General features: G+C 44.6%; 1 protein-coding gene across 9 annotated transcripts in view; it reads right to left on the minus strand.

Annotated features, from left to right (window-relative positions):
* The window catches only part of LOC120904275 (nuclear receptor coactivator 2), a 124,193-nt gene that overhangs the window by 11,838 nt on the left and 93,204 nt on the right, over positions 1 to 19,151 (minus strand). For 3 of the 9 annotated variants that reach the window (XM_040314163.1, XM_040314165.1, XM_040314157.1), the window contains exons 1-6: positions 5,172 to 5,461; positions 3,914 to 4,319; positions 3,638 to 3,796; positions 2,731 to 3,138; positions 2,344 to 2,632; positions 656 to 2,265 (exon numbers count right to left, since the gene is read on the minus strand). In XM_040314163.1, coding sequence (XP_040170097.1) covers positions 656 to 2,265; positions 2,344 to 2,632; positions 2,731 to 3,138; positions 3,638 to 3,796; positions 3,914 to 4,319; positions 5,172 to 5,224 — 2,925 coding nt within the window. In that variant the 5' untranslated portion in view covers positions 5,225 to 5,461. Of the gene's footprint in view, positions 1 to 655; positions 2,266 to 2,343; positions 2,633 to 2,730; positions 3,139 to 3,637; positions 3,797 to 3,913; positions 4,320 to 5,171; positions 5,462 to 6,820; positions 6,847 to 19,151 lie in introns of those variants that run through there. The other 6 variants (XM_040314161.1, XM_040314164.1, XM_040314159.1 and 3 more) reach the window with 4 other exon arrangements.

The raw sequence follows: 19,151 nt of genomic DNA on the forward strand, positions 1-19,151 counted from the left end.
TAACAGAAAAATAATCATAATTGTTATTCGATAAAGGAACAGTTTAAATGAAAACTGAAGAAATTGATTTAAAAAGGTGACAACGACACATAATAAACTATTCAAAATCGTTTAGATCAAAAGAACATAGTTTCGTCTCGTGTAATAAACTAGAACAACATGAGTTGGAGGAGAGATAATAAGAAAATATGAAACAGTCGCGCTACATGGTAAGTTCAGAACGTAGAGATGATATAAAAATCTAATTTTCAAACATAGAAATATAGGTTTTCCTCGTAAACAATTTTATATGATACACACACTTTGCGCAATCAACAGTGATGGATTTAGGTTTACTATACGCATAATTGCTCATACTCATGCACATAATGAAGGGATTAGATCACAAACCACAACATAGTAAGGTCATTCCCATAGTCTATATTCGAAGCACTATAGGTCAATGTATACGGTGAACGGTGAAAGATTAGAGCTCTACTATGAATGTATTTTTTTTTTTTCATATAAACTTAACCTAATCGTATAGAATTAATCACTACCTGTACTTAGAGCTACTTGTTAGCGCTACCAAACAACGACAGTAGTCAACAGATGTAAGAATATAACAATACAGCCTAATGGCATTAGAAATGTTCGCATATGGCATCATACATACCTTTAGAATTCGATTCGGATTCCGATGGTCATGGTCCATATCCAAACCGGATGAGGATGAGGCATTTGAGTGAGGTCGTTTGGTTGTAAGCAGATTCCGCAACCGCTCCGAATCGTGCGTATTCGACGGTGGCTGACTTTGCTGCTGCAGATGTTGCTGTAGGTGTTGCTGCTGCTGCTGCTGCTGCTGTTGGTGATGTTGCTGTCGTTGTACCATCTGCTGCTGCTGCGCCGACATCGCTGACTGATGCTGTTGCATTGGCGACATATGGGGATGGTGGTGTTGCTGCTGTTGTTGCTGCTGCTGCTGTTGTTGCAAATCCTGCAGCTTGTCCTTGCTGTCCTCGAACGGGAACTGAAACGCGTTCGTGCCGAACGGCGTCCCCGTATTGTTATTATTCGTGTTGTTATTGTTGTTGTTTAAGGAAAGGCTTGGGTTCATGAGCCCACCGCCACTGCTACCACTGCTGCCACCGCCACCACCCCCCGGCACACCGTTGTTATTGTTGTTGTTCGAGGGCGAGGGCATTCCGCCCATCGTGCTGCCGGAATAGTACGGCGTCATCGGTGACGCACACATCGGGGCAGCGGCTGGGCTGTACGCACTAACCGACGGCGGCCGCGGTGTGCTGACCGGCGTGACGCTGGTGCGCGAGTCGGGCCGCGAGTCCCACCCGACCCCGACCGCCTCCATGTCGAACGTGGAATGTGGAAAGTCGAGCTCGAACTCCGTATTGAAGAAGTTGCTGCTGTCGGAGTTGGGGCCGCACAGCAGCGAGGACGAGTTGGGATTGCTGCGCGGCGATACGATCGAGCCCATCGAGCCGGCGGACGGGCCCATGCCGCCGGCCCCTGCACCCATACCACCACCACCACCCAGTCCGGAGCCGCCCGCCGACCCGGGTGTGGTACCGCCCGGGCCGGCCATACCGCCACCGGCCACACTCATGCTGCCACCGGTCATGCCGCCACCGCCGAGCATGCCGGACGCGTTCGATCCCGTACCAACAGTACCGCCGCCGCCCCCGTTCAGCACACTCGACATCAGCGGACCGCCCATGTTGCTGACGCCCTGCGTGATTTGGGCCATATGGCGGGCGACGACATCGCTCGAACCGTTCAGGCCACCGCCCGTCACAGCGCCGCTCGTGCTCGGCATCAGCAGACCGAGGGATGAGGAGGATGAGGTAGGATTGCTGCTACTGCTGCTGTTGCCATTGTTATTGTTAATGTTACTGCCGCTCATTGCTGCACTAAGGCCACCACTGCTGCTGCCGCCGACACCCATCGCCATCGCGCCACTGTCCGCCGAGAGCATGGCGACCTCGTTCTCCGTCAGCACGGTACAGATGGCCATGATGAAGTCCGTCTCGTTTGGTTTGGTGCAGCGGAACAGCTTGGACTGCGTTTTCACGTGCACGTACACGTCCGGGCCGCCGAGGCGCAACCGGTACGTTAGCTCGTGCGGCGTACCGTTCGACGACCGGACATTGCCCAGGTGCTCGTTCAGCCGCGGTCGGTCCTGATAGTGGCAGAGGTCATAGATTGACCGTATGCTTTCTTTGGTAAGATTTCCTGCAAACTGTTTCCTTAGCGTCGATGAGTTATAATCTAAAAAGAAAGAAAACATACACAGTTAGTACACCGGAGCGAAAACGGGTTTGGGAAGGGGCTAGCGTGTCATCGTACCTATAATGTTACCGCTAGTATCCAGCTTCAGTGTTAGCTGCTCGTCTAGCGTTTGTGGCATGGTGGTGGTTTCTATGGTTGCCTGGTCGTCCTCGGGTAGTGTAATTAGACAGAGCACCGAGGACGATTCCTCCGTATCATCCTTTACAGGAGCAGAGATGATTAGCAGATCCTTGTACTTTTCCAAGCGCTGCTGCTTTTGCTCGATTGTTTCGTTTGCTCCTTCGGGCGCCCTCAGTAACCAACGGATTTTAGTACGAATGGTACGCTTTGGCGTCTGATAGAACATCTGGCAACGAGGGGGGGAGATATGATGAAGGAAACAGTTATAGAGGCGGTACCGTACAATTGCCAACTGGAGCTTGATGGCTGCTAATGGATACTCACTTCATTTTGATCCCAGTTTAGCTCAAACGAATTCTTATTTAAAATAGGACTCAGCTTTGAATGATCACCAGTATGCAGGTACGAATATATAGACTGTCCGTGGAGCTCCGTGCGCGAGTAGTGCAGTACGTCGCGGACGTTCTCCGTGGCACATTCGATCACACCCTCCGAGTTGATCTCGAGCAGGGCCCAGCCGACGTTCGAGATGTAGTGTTGCACCGCCTCGAAGTAGGCCGACTTTTCCGGCGAGTGGCCGTTTACCGACGGTTCCGGTAGTGGCGGTTCAGTGGATGACACCTCGCCCTGTTGCACCGGGTGCAGTTTGCAGGAGGCGGAGCAATCCGGCGAGCATTTGGAACACCGCGAACCAGTGAGATTCGGGTTTCCTTGCTCTAGCATATGACGAAACTGTGAAGAGATGGAGCCCATGATAAGTTGTGTGAATGCATGTGTGTGTGTGGGGGGTTGAGTTGATAATTAGAAATAGAAACGAACGCAACAACAGACTGTCTGCTTGGCGCAGCTCACATAACGTATGATTAATATAGCGAACAAATAAAAAATTCGCCTATCAAGCGTATATTCGATAATGTTTTATTTTTACGTTCGTCTAAAGTGCCTAAGATGAATCGAAATAAAAACAAATTCCAATAGAGCGTAAAATGTAGCAAAACAAAGGCTAAAAATAACCTCCAACACTAAGCAGCGGGGGGATAAGCTTTTGATTGGATTATGTTGGCGCCACAGCATGAATGCAGCGAGTTTTGTTTTGTTTGTACGCGTTTCGTAGCATTCAAAACAAACCGATAATAGGATTACATGACACAAACATTGCAAAATTATCATTCATATTCATTTTCGTGAGTGAAACTGAGTTACTGACGACGCGATGGACTGGAAAACTTACCGTTCGTACAACTTCACTTAGTATTGCCGCTTTGTCTGGTTTGCAGGCGGTCATATCCCGCTTGATCTGCAGGAACTCGCCAAGTTGTTCAATATATTCATTTTCAAGCTCTCGGCGACGTTTCTCGTTGTTGCACTTGTTTATCTGTGACTGTGGCTGCTGCACGCGTGAAAACAAAGCCGAAAAAGAGTGGAAGAAAAAGAAAGTGTTGATAGTGTATCCGCACATAGAAGGAATATTCGAACTATTCATCGGTTCTTTCCGTCGCGTCCTTACCTTCGCGTCTGGTTTGCGGCGAATCTTTTTCGATGCGGTAGGCGGACAGGCCACGGATGGTACGACGACATTCATTATTTTTGACTGACTCTGCAGTTGTGATGCTGGAGCTGCTCCCGGTGTAACTGCGCCGGCAGTGATTTGGTTTTGCAACTGAGATGGCAGCGACGGGGGCTGCTGCTGCTGCTGCTGCTGGTGATTCTGCTGGTGCTGCTGGTTACTGCTACTGGAGGAATGTTGCTGTATCGGCAGTGTTGTGGCTGTTGACAGTCCACCGAGTCCACCCAAACTTTGGCCACCGGATTGCGACGCGGCGTAGAACGATGCTTGAGACGATTGCGTTGACTGCGACAGTTGTGTATGCACAAGCCACTGGTCCGGCAGTGGTAGTTCACATGGGCCAAGCCTGGACAAGATATGAGAAGAAAAAAACAAACAAAAACATACAATTAAAATAATATTAAAATGTGTGTTAAAGCATTGAGATGCTTCAAACTTTCTGGAAAACATTTCATGAATTCGATGGACACGCCACGGGGCCGGCTTCGTATTTCCGACACCGCCAGCAGGAGCTATCGGAGAGTCAACTTCGACGTCGGTCACCGCCGTATCTCGCCGTATAATCGTAACTTGCGCAATCAGCAGTTATCAGCAGAGTGGGCCACCAAGACTCAACCACCACAACCACCTTCCCGAGCGCGTTTAAGATTATGGGCTCTGTTTCTTTTCTCTGCCCCTGTGAGCGTGTTCCAGTGTCGTGTGAATTAGATGATTTCTTTGTCAAACAGCACCAACCACACATCAGCTTGCGGGGTTTAGATGCACACTAGCGCACGCTTTGTAGATGTCCGACAATCAATTTGCACACCACATCAAGGTTTGGTAGTAAAACACGGATGAATGGTGTATTTTGTAAGTCTCTACCACCACCGCTACCGTGTTATCTGCAGCGCGGAGCTGTTACAAACTTTTGCCACCAGAGTGTCCGATCACTATTATCGGCTGGGGTTCGGAGCGCAATATAGAATCAAAGCCCGAACACCTGGCAGATTGCGATGTGATGTGGATTGTCTTCGGTAGGGGAACAGGCAACCAGTACCGCGCACCTGCGACGTGACTGGTGCAAAAATTGAATTTATCTAATTATGTCTTGTTGGAGCTGATTGGAGGAAGCCCTTACGCATGGGTTGGAGCTCTAAATTCGTGCCACAAAATTTAGCCAATGTCAGCTAAAATACTCTACAGCAAATCCACAAACCTATAGTTCACCGGAACCGTCGCCACACTGGCGATCCTGCACGGGCGACTCATCTTTTCAGAGTTCAATGTTTTTTGTTTTGGTTTATTACACTTCTGGGAGGTGTTCAAAGTCTGTATCGTCCCACATCACCATTAAAACACTTTGTTTGCACACACAAAATTGAATCAATTCATCAACCACATCACACAAAACAAATCCTGCACGGGGAAAAACGCGGACGCGGATCTTGAGCCTGATACTGCCACAACGGGCACAACATACAGCGAATAGCGTGGACACACACACGGGTCCACCCACGGCAAACAACTGAGCTCGTGGACCGTGCGGTTTATTCGATTTATTTATTACACCCTAAGGTATGTTATCAGTTTACGGCGGTTCAAGTTTCCACCTCGCGTCTCCGCGTCACAGCTTGACCGACCGCTCGCATGCTCTTGCCACAATGTTGGCCCACGGCAGTAGAGTAGGAGGAAAGAGCATTTCGCTCCCGGACACTGTCGGTGAATGGTGCTGTCCGCTCCTCACTGGAGCTAATGATACGGGGATTACCTATGTCAAGAATAGGTGGTGGAGGCAGCAGCATGGACCGTGGCAAATGAGGAATGAAATGAAGTATCGTTTTCGGCAGAGCTGTCTAATTTTGGTTTTGCTGAGTTTGTCGAATTATCGTTTGACTGTAGAGTGAAATAAACGTTGTTGTGTGTCGCGTATACATGGGAATATGTGGGTAATTGAATTATTTGTCAACAAAGATGAAAAAACCACAGCATGTTCTGTAGTTTCATTGAGCTATTAAAAACAAAACAGCGCAGTACGATCAGCAAACAGTTTACATGACACGATCTACACGACTATTCACTATTCTACAACGTGCGTGGTCATAACATTCCTTCCCTCGCATCTCATCTTCCGAACATCATTTGCGCGTAGAGTGCTCTTTGTCTACAGGAAGTTAAGCACAACACGGCCGAAGCTGCCTTAAACTGTACACAATTATTCTTGTGAGGCATCATACCACAAAATGCACAACAATTGTCCAATTGTCCCCACCGGCAACTTGCATCACTTGGCGGGGTGCAGCCTCCACAGGATTGCCACTTATTACAATGGCTGCGAGCAAACAGCACAACACAACACAACAAAGCATCTGCACTGAGGCACGAACGAAATGCCCCAAACATGGAGTTGATCGTTTATCGTCAAGGGAACCAACTGTGAGATCTAGGAAAGGAATGACGCTTAAGCTCGCCGAGTCATCGCCGAGAACCCTAACCTTGTGCTTGCTTGGCTTAAGCCGGTCGTGTGTGATTCATCGCGGAAATTTGAGATCAGGTAGGAGGATGTAACGCCACATGTGCTGTCTGGGCAAAAAATATGCAACAGGAAGTTGATTTTTTTTTAATTCCAGAACATTGGAAATAAGATTTTATAATAATAATGACGATGCAACATTTGGTTCGATATTTCAGATTCTAGATCTGTTTTTGGAAAATAAGAAATATAATTTTTAACAACGTATACAATAAAGTAATAACTCAAGTAATTCCTGTTTACTGTTGCTCGCCACAGATGGGACATTACTCTTGTGATTGTTTTCAAATAATTATACAAATTCAAACAAAATAATACTTATTTCTTCAACTCACCACTTAACCATGTCTATTTGTTTCTATTACTATTACATCAACTAAATTCACTCGACTCGCACTTGCACAGGGTGTAACAAACACACAAATAAACTACAAATCCTCTCCACACCGATATCCGATCGTTACTGCGCGCGAACTAGTGGTTCGTAGTCATTATAAAGCAACCAACGTATGCCTCCTGCATCATGCATTATGCGACACACAGCATGATGATGTAGCATTACTCACCATGGTGAAATTCGGAAGTAACTCCAATTGGAGATGATAAAAGATCACTTTTTTAAGTTTGCCAAACTGGAAAAAAGGAAACAATCCAGAGAAAACTAGGACGGGAACTCATCGAGGAACTCAGTTGTAGTAACTGCGATCCCCAAATGTGGTGCAGGATAACCTTCGTAAAACATTGCTACACGAAATATACATGGCATTGCAGTAACAGAAAGCGAGCAGCGCAAAAAAAAAAAACCGTCGAATTCAACAATTATGCCTCCACGCAAAGGAAGTGGGTCAAGTTCGGGCCGCGAATTCCAACTCCAACGGCACAGATACCTACACGAACGCACACACACAGACCGCGGTCGTCGCTGCAGATTGGCGTGCAAAAGACATTCGCTTACGTCACTATATTATTGTTGGGGGTCTTTTCGATGGCAGCTCACCAATACACAAGCCGATGTGCATTGTTGGTGGTGTGGTGGTTGGTGGTAGCAGCAGTTACTAAATGCGTTTCCATCTAGGCTCGAGTTAGGCAGGGTCGAGTTAGCAGGTGTGTGCTCAACAACGAGCGATTGGGCATGTTCTCCGTGTCGACTCACCGAATGAATGGTTGGCGATTATTTTAAGAGCATTTTAAGCGTTATAAAAGCTTTGATAATGAGCGTGAGAGATACAGATGCTTCAGTTATTACATCATATCATTTTGTTAGCTACTTTAGACAATGGAGAGGTTTCTTATAAGAGCAATTTTAGCGACATGAATCATGACGGCTCTTCACGACTGTAACTTCACTGTTCTAGGATGCAAAACTAGCCATTTGTCTGACTAGCATCGTTTGTCAGAAGCAAAGCAAAACGTTCACTAAATCATTCCGTGTTTCTGTTCTGCCCCTTTGTGATGCTCTTCTAGGTCATCACAACCGCCGCCAGGGCAGCAAGGAAAGATAGCGCATTATTTGTGTCGGCGATTCTTCAAGACAATTGTTTACCCTGAGCAGCTCACCGACAACAGCTACCTGTAACTGCAAGACGATACTTTGTCTTGTCGGTGCACTTGAATGTGCTGCTGCTTTTGTTTAACATTTGCAATGAACAAGGGGGGGGGGGGGGCACACAGAAACGACCATTGATCGTCATCGCGATAGCCGATGACGTCATCGCTAGGATCTACACCTTCGCCTCCATCTAGTCAGTGGTCGTCAATTGATCACATCACACTCTCCCTCTCTCTTTCCTATCGTTTCGATTGATCAAGGGACGACAGTTGTCTTGAGCGACCCCCACACTCCTCGCCAGACCGTTTGCAACCCCACACCATTATTTCGCGATCTCTCGCCAATTCTCACATCACTCTCAACACTCTCTTCTCGGTGTTAGTATACGGGCGTGCAAACACTTTGCCAGTCTCTCGCCCTCTCTCCATAGTGCGTTTATGGTTTACTCGGAGGGCCCCAATACGGAGGCGGAGCGGTGGCGGTTCTTCTTGTGGGGATGCACAAAATCGGTGTCAGTGGGTCACAGTCAAATCGTGTGACCGTCGACGTAGTAGCAGCAGCCACCCGCGGCCGTCCCACAATCTTGCCTGGGTCCAAAAACAGACCGGTGAGAGTCGCGATGGTGTGTTGGTGAGTTCGGTACGGTCGGTGTAATGGTTTCGAAGGTTTTGGGTAGAGACGACCAGAGTGTGGTGGGTGAGGGTACTACAATACCAATGCAATCAGTGGCTGTCGATGTATGCACAGGCTATTGCAGGAATCTGCCGATCATTGGATGACGTATGTAATAGGAACATGAAAGAATTCGCAAGAAAAGAATATGACTTTTAGCTGCCCCATTTCGCAGAAGATAAAGGAGACCGAGAAGAGAGCAGTGTAAGGATTGAAAAAGTACAATTTGCAATATTTTGTTACCGCTTAGGCATACATTTGTGCACACCTAGCGATAGCTTTTTCAGTGGTTTCTTCACACTACCCGAGAGCTTTTTTCCAATTTACCCCTTTTAACGTAACTGGCGCGGCGACAGGTTTTTGTGGTAGTGCAGCATTCCCAGCACAAAGCATCGATTAAATGCTGGTACAAAACCGTGTGCCCCGTTGGGTTTGTTATGCAAATCCGGTGGCGATGGCAACCTCCGAAGCGGAAGCGACCTCTACCGGTTTTCCCGTGTTTCGGCTGTGGAACGAAGCGAGCAAGGTGGATGTTTCGTTTTTACAAAAACGCCAGCTCATACGAAAGGGGGGTAAAGAAATGGTATGCCCAATTATGATGATGATTGGTGTGTTTGTGTGTAGGCGAACGTGTGAATGTGTGAAATGGTGGTGGTGTTTTACCTAGGTCCATTATTCCCTGCAACTGGATACACCAGTAAGAGAAAACTGCTAACTACTCCACGTACCGCTCTGGTGTAGTGAAAAAGCTTGCTTTTTTATTCGAGAAAAAGGGTGCTTAACACTAACACAACATTCATTGCTCTTTGTGTGACACTCTTGGTCTGTCCAAATAGTTCATGTAATGTCATTTATTGTAATAGTCGTGGTAATTATTCCGAATGAGGTGAGGTTCAAATGAGCCGTTTAACACAACACTCTGTTTCAGTTAAAGTTCCTTTTCAATGCTGGGAAATTCAACACCATGGCATAAGAAATTAAGCCTGTTTGCGATGAATAAGAAAGCATTGCATAACAAATTGTGATTTCCACACGTTAGACACAACAATCAGTGTGTGATTCATACCTTTAATTATACCTTGAAAAATGAATTTGATTCAGTTCAACAGGATTCGAGGAAGATATACAGAAGAAAAGGTAAAAAAAGAACCAAAAAGTAACATTTGTAAAACGTGCAAAATTTGATTTGTACCAATCAGTGTATTATTTCAAATTACACGAAGACAGATCAACAGAGCGTGAACATTTGTGTAGCCCATTGCCGGGCCCGGGACTTGTTTGTGTTTGTGAGTGTGTCAATAAATTAAAGAGAGGGAAATAAAACGCCCCAAAACTAACCCCACCACGCCACAGGTTCTGGTGGCGCAACACTTAAACGGAATAATTCATCTGAACCTTCAGCGGGGGCTGAGTAGTGCTGGTTGATGCGATTGCTCAAAATGGTGTAGTACAATAAAATGTTAGTATGAAGAGGTTTGTGGTAGCTGAATCGATCATAAATCTCCAACTCTTGAACAAGAAATTTGGTGAGAAAAAAAAGGAAGCAAAGCGCGATCTCTCACTTCTCAGGCTAGTGCAACAGCAGACTCAAAGGAACAAATTATCTGTTTGGGTGTGTGTGTGTATGAAGTGGTTTATGAACAAAACACTACTTCAAATGAAAACTTACTGAAGCAATACCGGCGACGATGCTCTGCTATTGCCCCGTCCAAGGTGCGGCTTAACGCAACTAATGTTTTGTCAATTTAAAAGTTCCGCTCACACAGCAGTAGACAAGCAACATCGCTCTGCTGGGGGTTGATATGGTGAAATACCAACGCTCTGTAAATCTGTAAACTTAATTGTTACTAAGTCACCAGTATCTAAGTCGAAGAGAGATCGGTGGTAGCGGATGCCGTAATCGTGACACAGGCTATTACACAGGCACCGATGAGGAGATGGGATGGGTCTCTCCGCTCCGGAATGGGAAAAAGTGAAAACATTAAAAAAAAAACTACGCCGAAACGTAAAGCGATTCAACGGAGTTATGCTTCTATTTTTTTATACATCGCACCGCGTGATGCGCATCGAGCGATTACAACTCCTCACACACCGGCGGTTTTGCGTTGCGTAAGACCCGGAATTTGAAAGTTTTCACCTCCGGGAAATGTTAATGAGACAAAAATGGATGGAGCGACCGGTGGGGGGATGTTTGCTACAAAAAGAATAGCTGCTTCCATAATCGTCCCTCCCCCCCCCCCCCCTAAAGCCACACAAATTCTGCAAACGTGTTTCGGCAGCGTAAGCGCGATAAAACAAAAACGCGTCGAGATTTACTGTAGATTTAAAATTGAAAGCTTTTTTTCTGCACCCCAAACACCTGTGAGAGAGCTGTGGGAAGGAGAGTGGGTACATGCGGTAACGAAAGCGTGTTTTTTTTTAAATTAAATGTTGTACCACTCCAAAGAAGCGAAAGCGAATTAGTAGAGCAGTTAGCTGGGGCTTTATGTCGCTGTGATGTAGTATTTCGGCTAGCCGTTCGGCCTAGCCCAGGGAAGGGCACATCAGCACAATGAAAGGGCTGCTTGGTGATGATTGGTAAACAAGTGCGTCAGATGTCTTCGTAACTAGCTCATTGCCATTGTTACGGCGTCAAGATCATCCATTCCCAAAGCGTTCCGCCGCTGCCACCAATACTACTACCAGGCGCAATTTACGCGTTCCGTGTCGGTCGGTACGGTGTGCGCAGTCGCGTACAGATACAGCACACGCTACCCCCCATTTGCATACTATCGACAAAAATTGTAAATGGTTTCTCTCGCTCTCTCTCTCTCTGTCTTGTTTCTCGCTGAGTTTCTCTCAATTCCCTTTTTTTTTTGTTTTGTTTGTAAAGCTGTGTGTATTTCCCAAAAGAGTGGCCGGAACCCAAACTATGAATTGACGCAAAAATTAACTCCCTCCATTTTTTCTCCTCCCACCAGGCATTGGGGGGATGGATGGCAGTTGTGTTTCGCAGGCCGTATTCTCTCACACGGAACGCCATTTTAGAGGCCATCAACGGATTCGGATTTGTCACCCGATCTTCCCGTGCGCGAGCGCGCGTCCTTTCCTCTTTCCATTTTTCATTACCTTCCACTAAGTAACACTTTCTCCTCCTCTCGCGTTGGTGATGCGTTCGTCCTCCCTCTTACTCTCTCTTTGACCAATGTGGGGTGGGGGGCGATAATGGTACATTCCCGAAAGACACAGACGCGAGATCAGGGCCTATATAAATAGGATCGTTTTCTCGGACGACTGAAACGGAAAGTGAAACTCGATCATTACGTGGCTTCCTCACCCGCTCACACACACACATAAAACATCTTGTGATTGTCTGGTAACTGGTACAACCACGACGAGAGAGAGATAGCGAGAGAACAGCGGTGATGATCGCGATTCGCGCAGCACGGCGCGATATCATTCGATCTGGTTTGACACAGAGAGCGCAGCAGCAGCAGATTGTCAAACGCTTTCACTCACCACCAGATGTAGAGCTCATGAAACTTTTCCACAAACCCTCTAACACACACAGGGGGAGTGAAATTATTTTAACTGTTACGGAAGATGAGAAAACGAATAAAGATTTCAGCATAATATGTTGATGCAACAAGCTTACAATAGTATTGAAGATACAGCACAAAATGTCTCCAAACATTCGGGGCCAATTGCCATATCCGTTCCTTACCTAACCCATCCCGCTCTTCTCTTCATTCAGGTACACCCCGTTCACCGTGTAGTTTTCTTTCTTTTCTCTTTCATTTTGCGTGATTTCATCGAGCTTCACACGCACAGATGATGATGACCCACTTTGGGTTGCCTTCATCATTGACCCGATTATATTCATACGTATACAACACAACCCCGTCGTGTTGTGGTTTTGTTTTTGTTTCTGATCATTTTTCTACTTGCAGCTCATTTCACCGGTAATGTGTGTTGTTCCTCTGTGCGCTGTTGCTGCTACTACTACTGCTGGTGGTGCTCATGTAAACGTGAAGAATGTGAATATTCAGCCATACTTGGGATGTATGATGATGCATCGCAGCAGCGCGCAAAGGGATGTAGCAAAGGTTGTAACAACACAATACGCATTGCAGCTTAATCTAGGAGCGTTGTAAAATGGTGTGTTGCACCGCGTATTGTTGTCCTAGGACATGGTTGCAAGAGACTTGGTTTTACAGTTTATTATATTTTTTATATATATTGAGGTGACGAGTTATTAATGTTATAGTATTCCTACGCATTCTACACAAAAGCAAGCTACATGTATATCTCATAACTCATGTATATCTCATGTAATCTCTCATAGAAAAAATAAGATAATTACTAATTGAGTTTAATTAATAACTTGGAATAGCAGGCAAGAGCATTCAGTTGAAGTCATTGAAGAGAAGCAAAGAAGTCAATAGTTTGCTATAATCATGATGAAAATGAAGATTGTGAAGAAACAAGTTTTGCATCGTCACGTACTACGTATTACGTCTGCAGCTAAAGATCCACTGAAGAACTTATCTGAACACACATACTGCATACTTTTCTCGAAATTATGTAGAAATGAAATTGTATCTTTATTATAAAATCAAATGACTGAATTCGTACAAACTAACAATAACGAACCAAATCCTAAAATTTCATCTAAATTGTGTGAGTTTGTGTGTATTACCCCAATTGCGTAAAAATCAAATGTTGTTTCACGGTCAATCGTTTGTACCTTCACCTTCGCTTATAGAGCAGAGTGTTGTCTGCTGCTAGAGTGGTTAGAGGGTTCGTGTGCAAAGCTTCACAAAATAGGCCTCTAGAAAAGCTCTCATTTGCTTTAGTCATGCTTCGATGTATTAGTGCTGTAAGCAATTTTCTGGCTGCCGTACTGCTGATCAAAGTTTTGGTTAGGGAAAACCACATCTTTTATCCCCTTGGCTCAAAATCCCCCCAAACAGGGCAAACAGGTCTGCTCTGTTAAAATTATTTACAACACCACGCGCAATTGTCATAAACCATCGGTAAGCTATTCGGTAAAGGGTTTCTACGTTTGAAAAATACTGAGGGGAAATCTATTACACAACTTTTAACCAACCACACGAACATAACTATTTGCATTTTTTATTGTTTCCAGCGCTATTATTTCCTTGTTACCCCCGGCAGATGGTGGTTGTTGAATATGAAAAAGGGTTTCCTCCACAAGCTCTGTAATATTATGTAAAACTAACTCGCACTGTGTTTTCTAGAACTACTTTTACGCATTTCAAACGCGGGGATAATAATATTGAAGCTTGGAAGCGATTGTTGCAGAGCAGTTTGAAATAAAATTGGCAAACATGCTATTCACCGCAAATTTCAATCATCTTACGGCACACTGTAGAAATTCTACGAATTATTTACTTTATCCGTCAAATCAAATAGTCGCTCTTAAATGAAATGATTCGACAAAATGCTATTGTTTCGACAGTTGTCGTCTTACCGCACAGAGTTTAGCACGTAACTCCCCACTGTATGGTAACGACCTTGACCACACTGTTTTGAAATGCGCGCCTTTCGCGCACAGATTCCAATCAAAATCACCAACTACATTGTATCCTCTCACCTTCAGCACGATTCGGGTAGGAACACTACAACCACCGGGTAAAGTCCCGCTCTTCACCCGGGCAGATAGTTACCACCCCTTGTCCACACTATGCTTCGTCACGAAATTATGCTTCTCTCGTTGATTGCCAAGGCCTTGGTTCCAACAGGTTCACGCACGAAACAAGCGTCCCCCTAGCCTTAGCAGATTTATGATTAATTTATCTTTTCAATCGATTTGAATGTTCAAGCCGGAATTAACCATGCTGTGTCTGTGCGTGTGCTGGTGGCAGGGAGTACAAACCGGACAGCACGGCATTTTAGAATGTACTTGTTTATCTCATCGTAAAACATGACTTTAAACTCATTTCGAATAGCACATATTTTATCAACAAATGGTAAACCCACGTGTGCCAATGATTGTTTGCTGCAAAAGAGTAGCAGCAAAAGAGGCACCACAAAACCAACCAAACCCACAGTGGCATACGAGCGAGCGTACGAATTGAAAATACGTCGTATAGCAAAGCCATTTAAGTGGCCGCTAATTAAGTTGTTAAACTATGGCCAACAGGGCCGACAACGGGGGGGGCGGCAACATGCTTCAAGTTCAGGTTCAAACTAGGTTCGTAGCGACTAGAGCCGCCGGCTATTAGCCGACGGGGGAAGACTAGATATGGAAGAGATCGCTATCTTCGCAGGCAAACACAATCGCACCGAACCTCAACCGACACACACACACTGACCCGCACCAATCCCTTTTTTAATACCACCGATCTATACGGCTCGTCCTCGGCTGTGTGCTTGTATGTGTCCGAAATTGAAACACAAAAAAGGTAGATTAAAAATTGTTTTTAAAAAATTACAACCCATTTGCTTCAGCAAAAACTTCGCCTCGGACGATGGAGTTTCGGTTCTGTGACATACCTAACAAGCGTGTATGATTTATGCACATTCCACCTCATTCTGTAAAGCTCTGATTTTGGAGTCACGGTTCGGTAGACGGGCTAGACGGGAATGAGCTAAAAAAGGGGGGAAGGGGACAAAAACAAGCCAAACAACCAAATCCGCTCTGTACGGCTCTAGTACATTATAGTTGGACCGATTAGCGCTATAGGACAGCCATCTACCGGAGTTACTGCGCGGCTTGAAACCCTTGGTTCGTTCGTTAAAAATAGGTATCCACAGAGAAGGAGGGGAAAACAACACGTGTAGTTCGCACTACCGAACACGAACCAGGAGAATCAAAAAGAAGAGCTATAATGAATCATTTTATTGGCATAGTGCCATAGATACCGCGGTCTTTTGCTGGAAATGTACCATTGAAAATACAAAGTTTTTCGTTCGTCTTATTTAATTAAAAAAGTTGTTGATTTTTATAATGCAGTAATCGAAAATACTGTCAATGTAGCTTTGAAAAACCAACTGTTTATATCTTATACAGCTAATTATAAAGTCAATATTATAGAGCTTCAAGAACTTCAATCAATATCAGAGGTGAAAATCGAGGATAGTTTAACAAAAGCAACCGACTTGGAGTAATCTTTATGGAGCCGAAACCCTAATATTATGTCACATTGAAAGTCAACTTGTCCCATCTTTAAGCCCTCTGACAACTCTCAATTTGTACAACTTTACCACTAAAATGTAATGTATTCCAAATTAATGAACAATTAAAAAGAAGCTTGATGGAATTACGTGGCAAATAGTTTTTGTTCCAGGGATTGCTGGGTTACGTCTAGACGGGACACAGGGTACATGCAAAAGGCAAGGTCTTTTAGTAAGGAGATTGCGTCTTCTGGCAGGCAAAACGTGTCCGGAAGCTCGGCTGAATTACATTACGGTGTACAATGACGTTGCCGGCACGGTAAGCCAACGATGTTAATCCCATATTGAATTATCAGAAAACTTCTTCGTACTGCGGCCATTGCTGAGATGCTAACATACGAGGGTTATAGAGGTAAAACTGTTGCATATTTTATTGTTCAATTGCTAAAGTTTGTCTCATTGGTTTAGTCCCCTCAGTTGAGAAATAACGAATTAGCATTTAACTGGATATAGACACAAACATTGATGAAGCTTTTTAAAATGAATTTTGCTAAACTGCAACTCCAAACATTAAACGTCTATGTACCAAAAGTAAAAGCAGTTAATATGTCCCATTATTTTGCTATTAAATTATTATTTATATTTAATACAGAATCTCACAGAGCGCGATTAAAGTAAAGCCTTTCAACAAACTCCCACAACTCACCCAACATTGGCCATGAAGTACCTCTGTTAAATTAATTTATCCAACGGTGCTGAAAAGTACGCCACACGAACATTGAAATTGTTGAATCCCAAAAATGCGGTGCGTGTTAACGTGCCTACGAAGCAATTACATTAATGAAGTGTAGTTGAAGATCAAAGAACGGCTCCGAACGGCTGCAAAATATATTCCAAGCACAGCGCGCAAGCGGAGAGAAAATACTTTGCCGGCCGGTATTGGAAACACGAGGCCGATCTTCAGAGCTTGACGGGGTTGTGTTCTGTGCGCGGCTAATAGAGAAAGTCGAATTTAACTTTCAGTGTAACTAAAGGGAATGTTTTTTTTCCTGTTCAAGAAGAATTTCTACAACGTGTTATAGTGATTAAGCATAAATTGAAGTTTTACCTCGGTTTAAGAGTTTCTCAGAGGTTAGTTGAAATAATTAACTAAAGAGGCTATATTTTAGGACATACGAAACTTTCTATTATTAATTTTATACACCAATAGCATCAATAACTCCACATTCCTCGGTCGCGTCGCTAATTCCCTCACACACTTTGCATCGATTTCATGTTGTACCGGCACACACACACCGGCTGTAGAGTAGGCACCAGCAGCCAGTGTGGTGCTGCTGGTGATGACATTGATTGGAGGTAATTTCCAATCACATTATTTCGTCTAGGGCTGTAAGGCCAACACAGCAACATCATCATCATGCCAACCCGATGACAGGACATTAGAATTCCAAGCAGCTAATTCAAGCCTCGCGAAGAAACAACCGTTTCTTTTTATGTACATCCGTCTAGCGGGGACGAGGTGGGTGGTGTGTGCCGTCGCCTGCCACCACCGCGAAGACCCAATTTGCGTCCGGGCGATGACGGGCGCACTCAAAGCGTAGTACCACCCTCACACCGAGCAGTCACACAAACGGTGCGTAAAGATTGAACAGTTTCTGTCGTAAAGAATAATTGTGTACGGACCGGAGCGGTACTGCGAACGAAGCCGAGCGATTTGGACGGACTTCATCGGGAAATAAATAAGAAGAAAAAGAATCCAATTAACGATCAGCCGTCGAGCAGGGATGGAACGTGAAGTTTGTTGAAGTAGCATTAGGAAAGTTTTCAACGGTCGCAAACGGTTTTTAGAGTTTAGGCGCAGTTTAGGCCCATTTTATGTCACACTGTAGTGTATTAGATTTGGGTTTAGAGGCTTTTTCAGCTATTTTTTTTACCAATCTTCGTACTTATGACTGAAATAACCAAAAACTTTCAAAACCTTTTAAAAACTCAGTACAGCTAGATATTGTAAAAACCGCGTGAGTAAGAGCAACAAACTTGAACGAACGTGGGTAGGTAGGGTGCATGATTTCCATCGTTAAGGAATTTTTAACAAAATGTACCTCGTACCTCATCCTCCAACATCCACAAACCCCCTTGGCACACATGGCAATGAACACGAACAATCGAGTAAGGTGTAACAGTTCGAGTGTGGGTGTGGTATTGCTGCACTAAGGGAAGAGGAAAAAAAAACAGTAAAACCAACTTGAATACAATTACTTTAAAACCATCTGTTCCTAGGGGTAGAAACAGCACGCCACTCGCCAGCACAAAAGACACACACTCACACACATGCTGAAAACTAATAATTATGCTATTGCGCAGTTTGTCAGATCAGAATTCCAATGTACCTATGCCCAAGAAACAAACGCAGACCCACACCTCTTGAATCGCATTTCGTTGAACCGTGCTCAAAAGGCAAAACTCTTATCAAAGCCGGTCTAAGAAAGCCCGTAACATGAGTTGCTTTATATGTGAGTGTGTGTGTACAGGAAGGGAACATAGGAGAGACACATGAATATGTGTTTAAGAATGCATAATTTAGCATAGACATTGAATCGTTTAGCGACACCTAGCGTACGTGGTACGGAAAACCGTTTTTATTCAAAATTTGATACATTTGGACGGACACATTTGAAAGAATAACGTCCAAACGCTTAATTGAAATGAGATTGTTCGTGCATTTTGATGTTAAATATTAGAGCGATGCAATGAAAAACAAATTTTAAAGTTGCTTGTGTGGTTCCGCAATACTGTTTTCTTTCAAATATGATTTCTGTTCTCAGTAATTTACCACACAATCTTCTCTTGTGTTGTTCGCTTAAACTTAAACTAAACTACTAGTTATCCGCTCACAACATTTGACAAAAGCTTGCACGATAATGAACACCACATTCTAACTCTGACTCATCGTGCTTTAAAGAATTCGTCACCAAACACACACACACACGATTGAACGCGAATGCTTGTGTTTCCGCTGATAAATTCATTTGCCATACTTATCGTCTGTGTCACCTTTTTTGTTCAAGTTAGGGCATCACATTTGCTGAACTGAACGTTGCTTGCTCAACCCGAGAAGCGGACCAGATTTACATACGAATTTGTCTTGGGTTGTTCGAAATTGCGGCACTGTCAGCACACGAGTGAACGAATTCCTAACATTTCTTGCCAAAATGTGTCCCTTTTGAATCCCCTTCACTAACTTTGAATTGAGGGCAGTAAAAACTGAGTTAAAATTTGAGACGAACAAAACTGCACCCGAATATCCCTGATCATACTGACACACG

This window comes from Anopheles arabiensis, chromosome 3, assembly GCF_016920715.1.
Source record: "Anopheles arabiensis isolate DONGOLA chromosome 3, AaraD3, whole genome shotgun sequence".
Classification (NCBI taxonomy): domain Eukaryota; kingdom Metazoa; phylum Arthropoda; class Insecta; order Diptera; family Culicidae; genus Anopheles; species Anopheles arabiensis.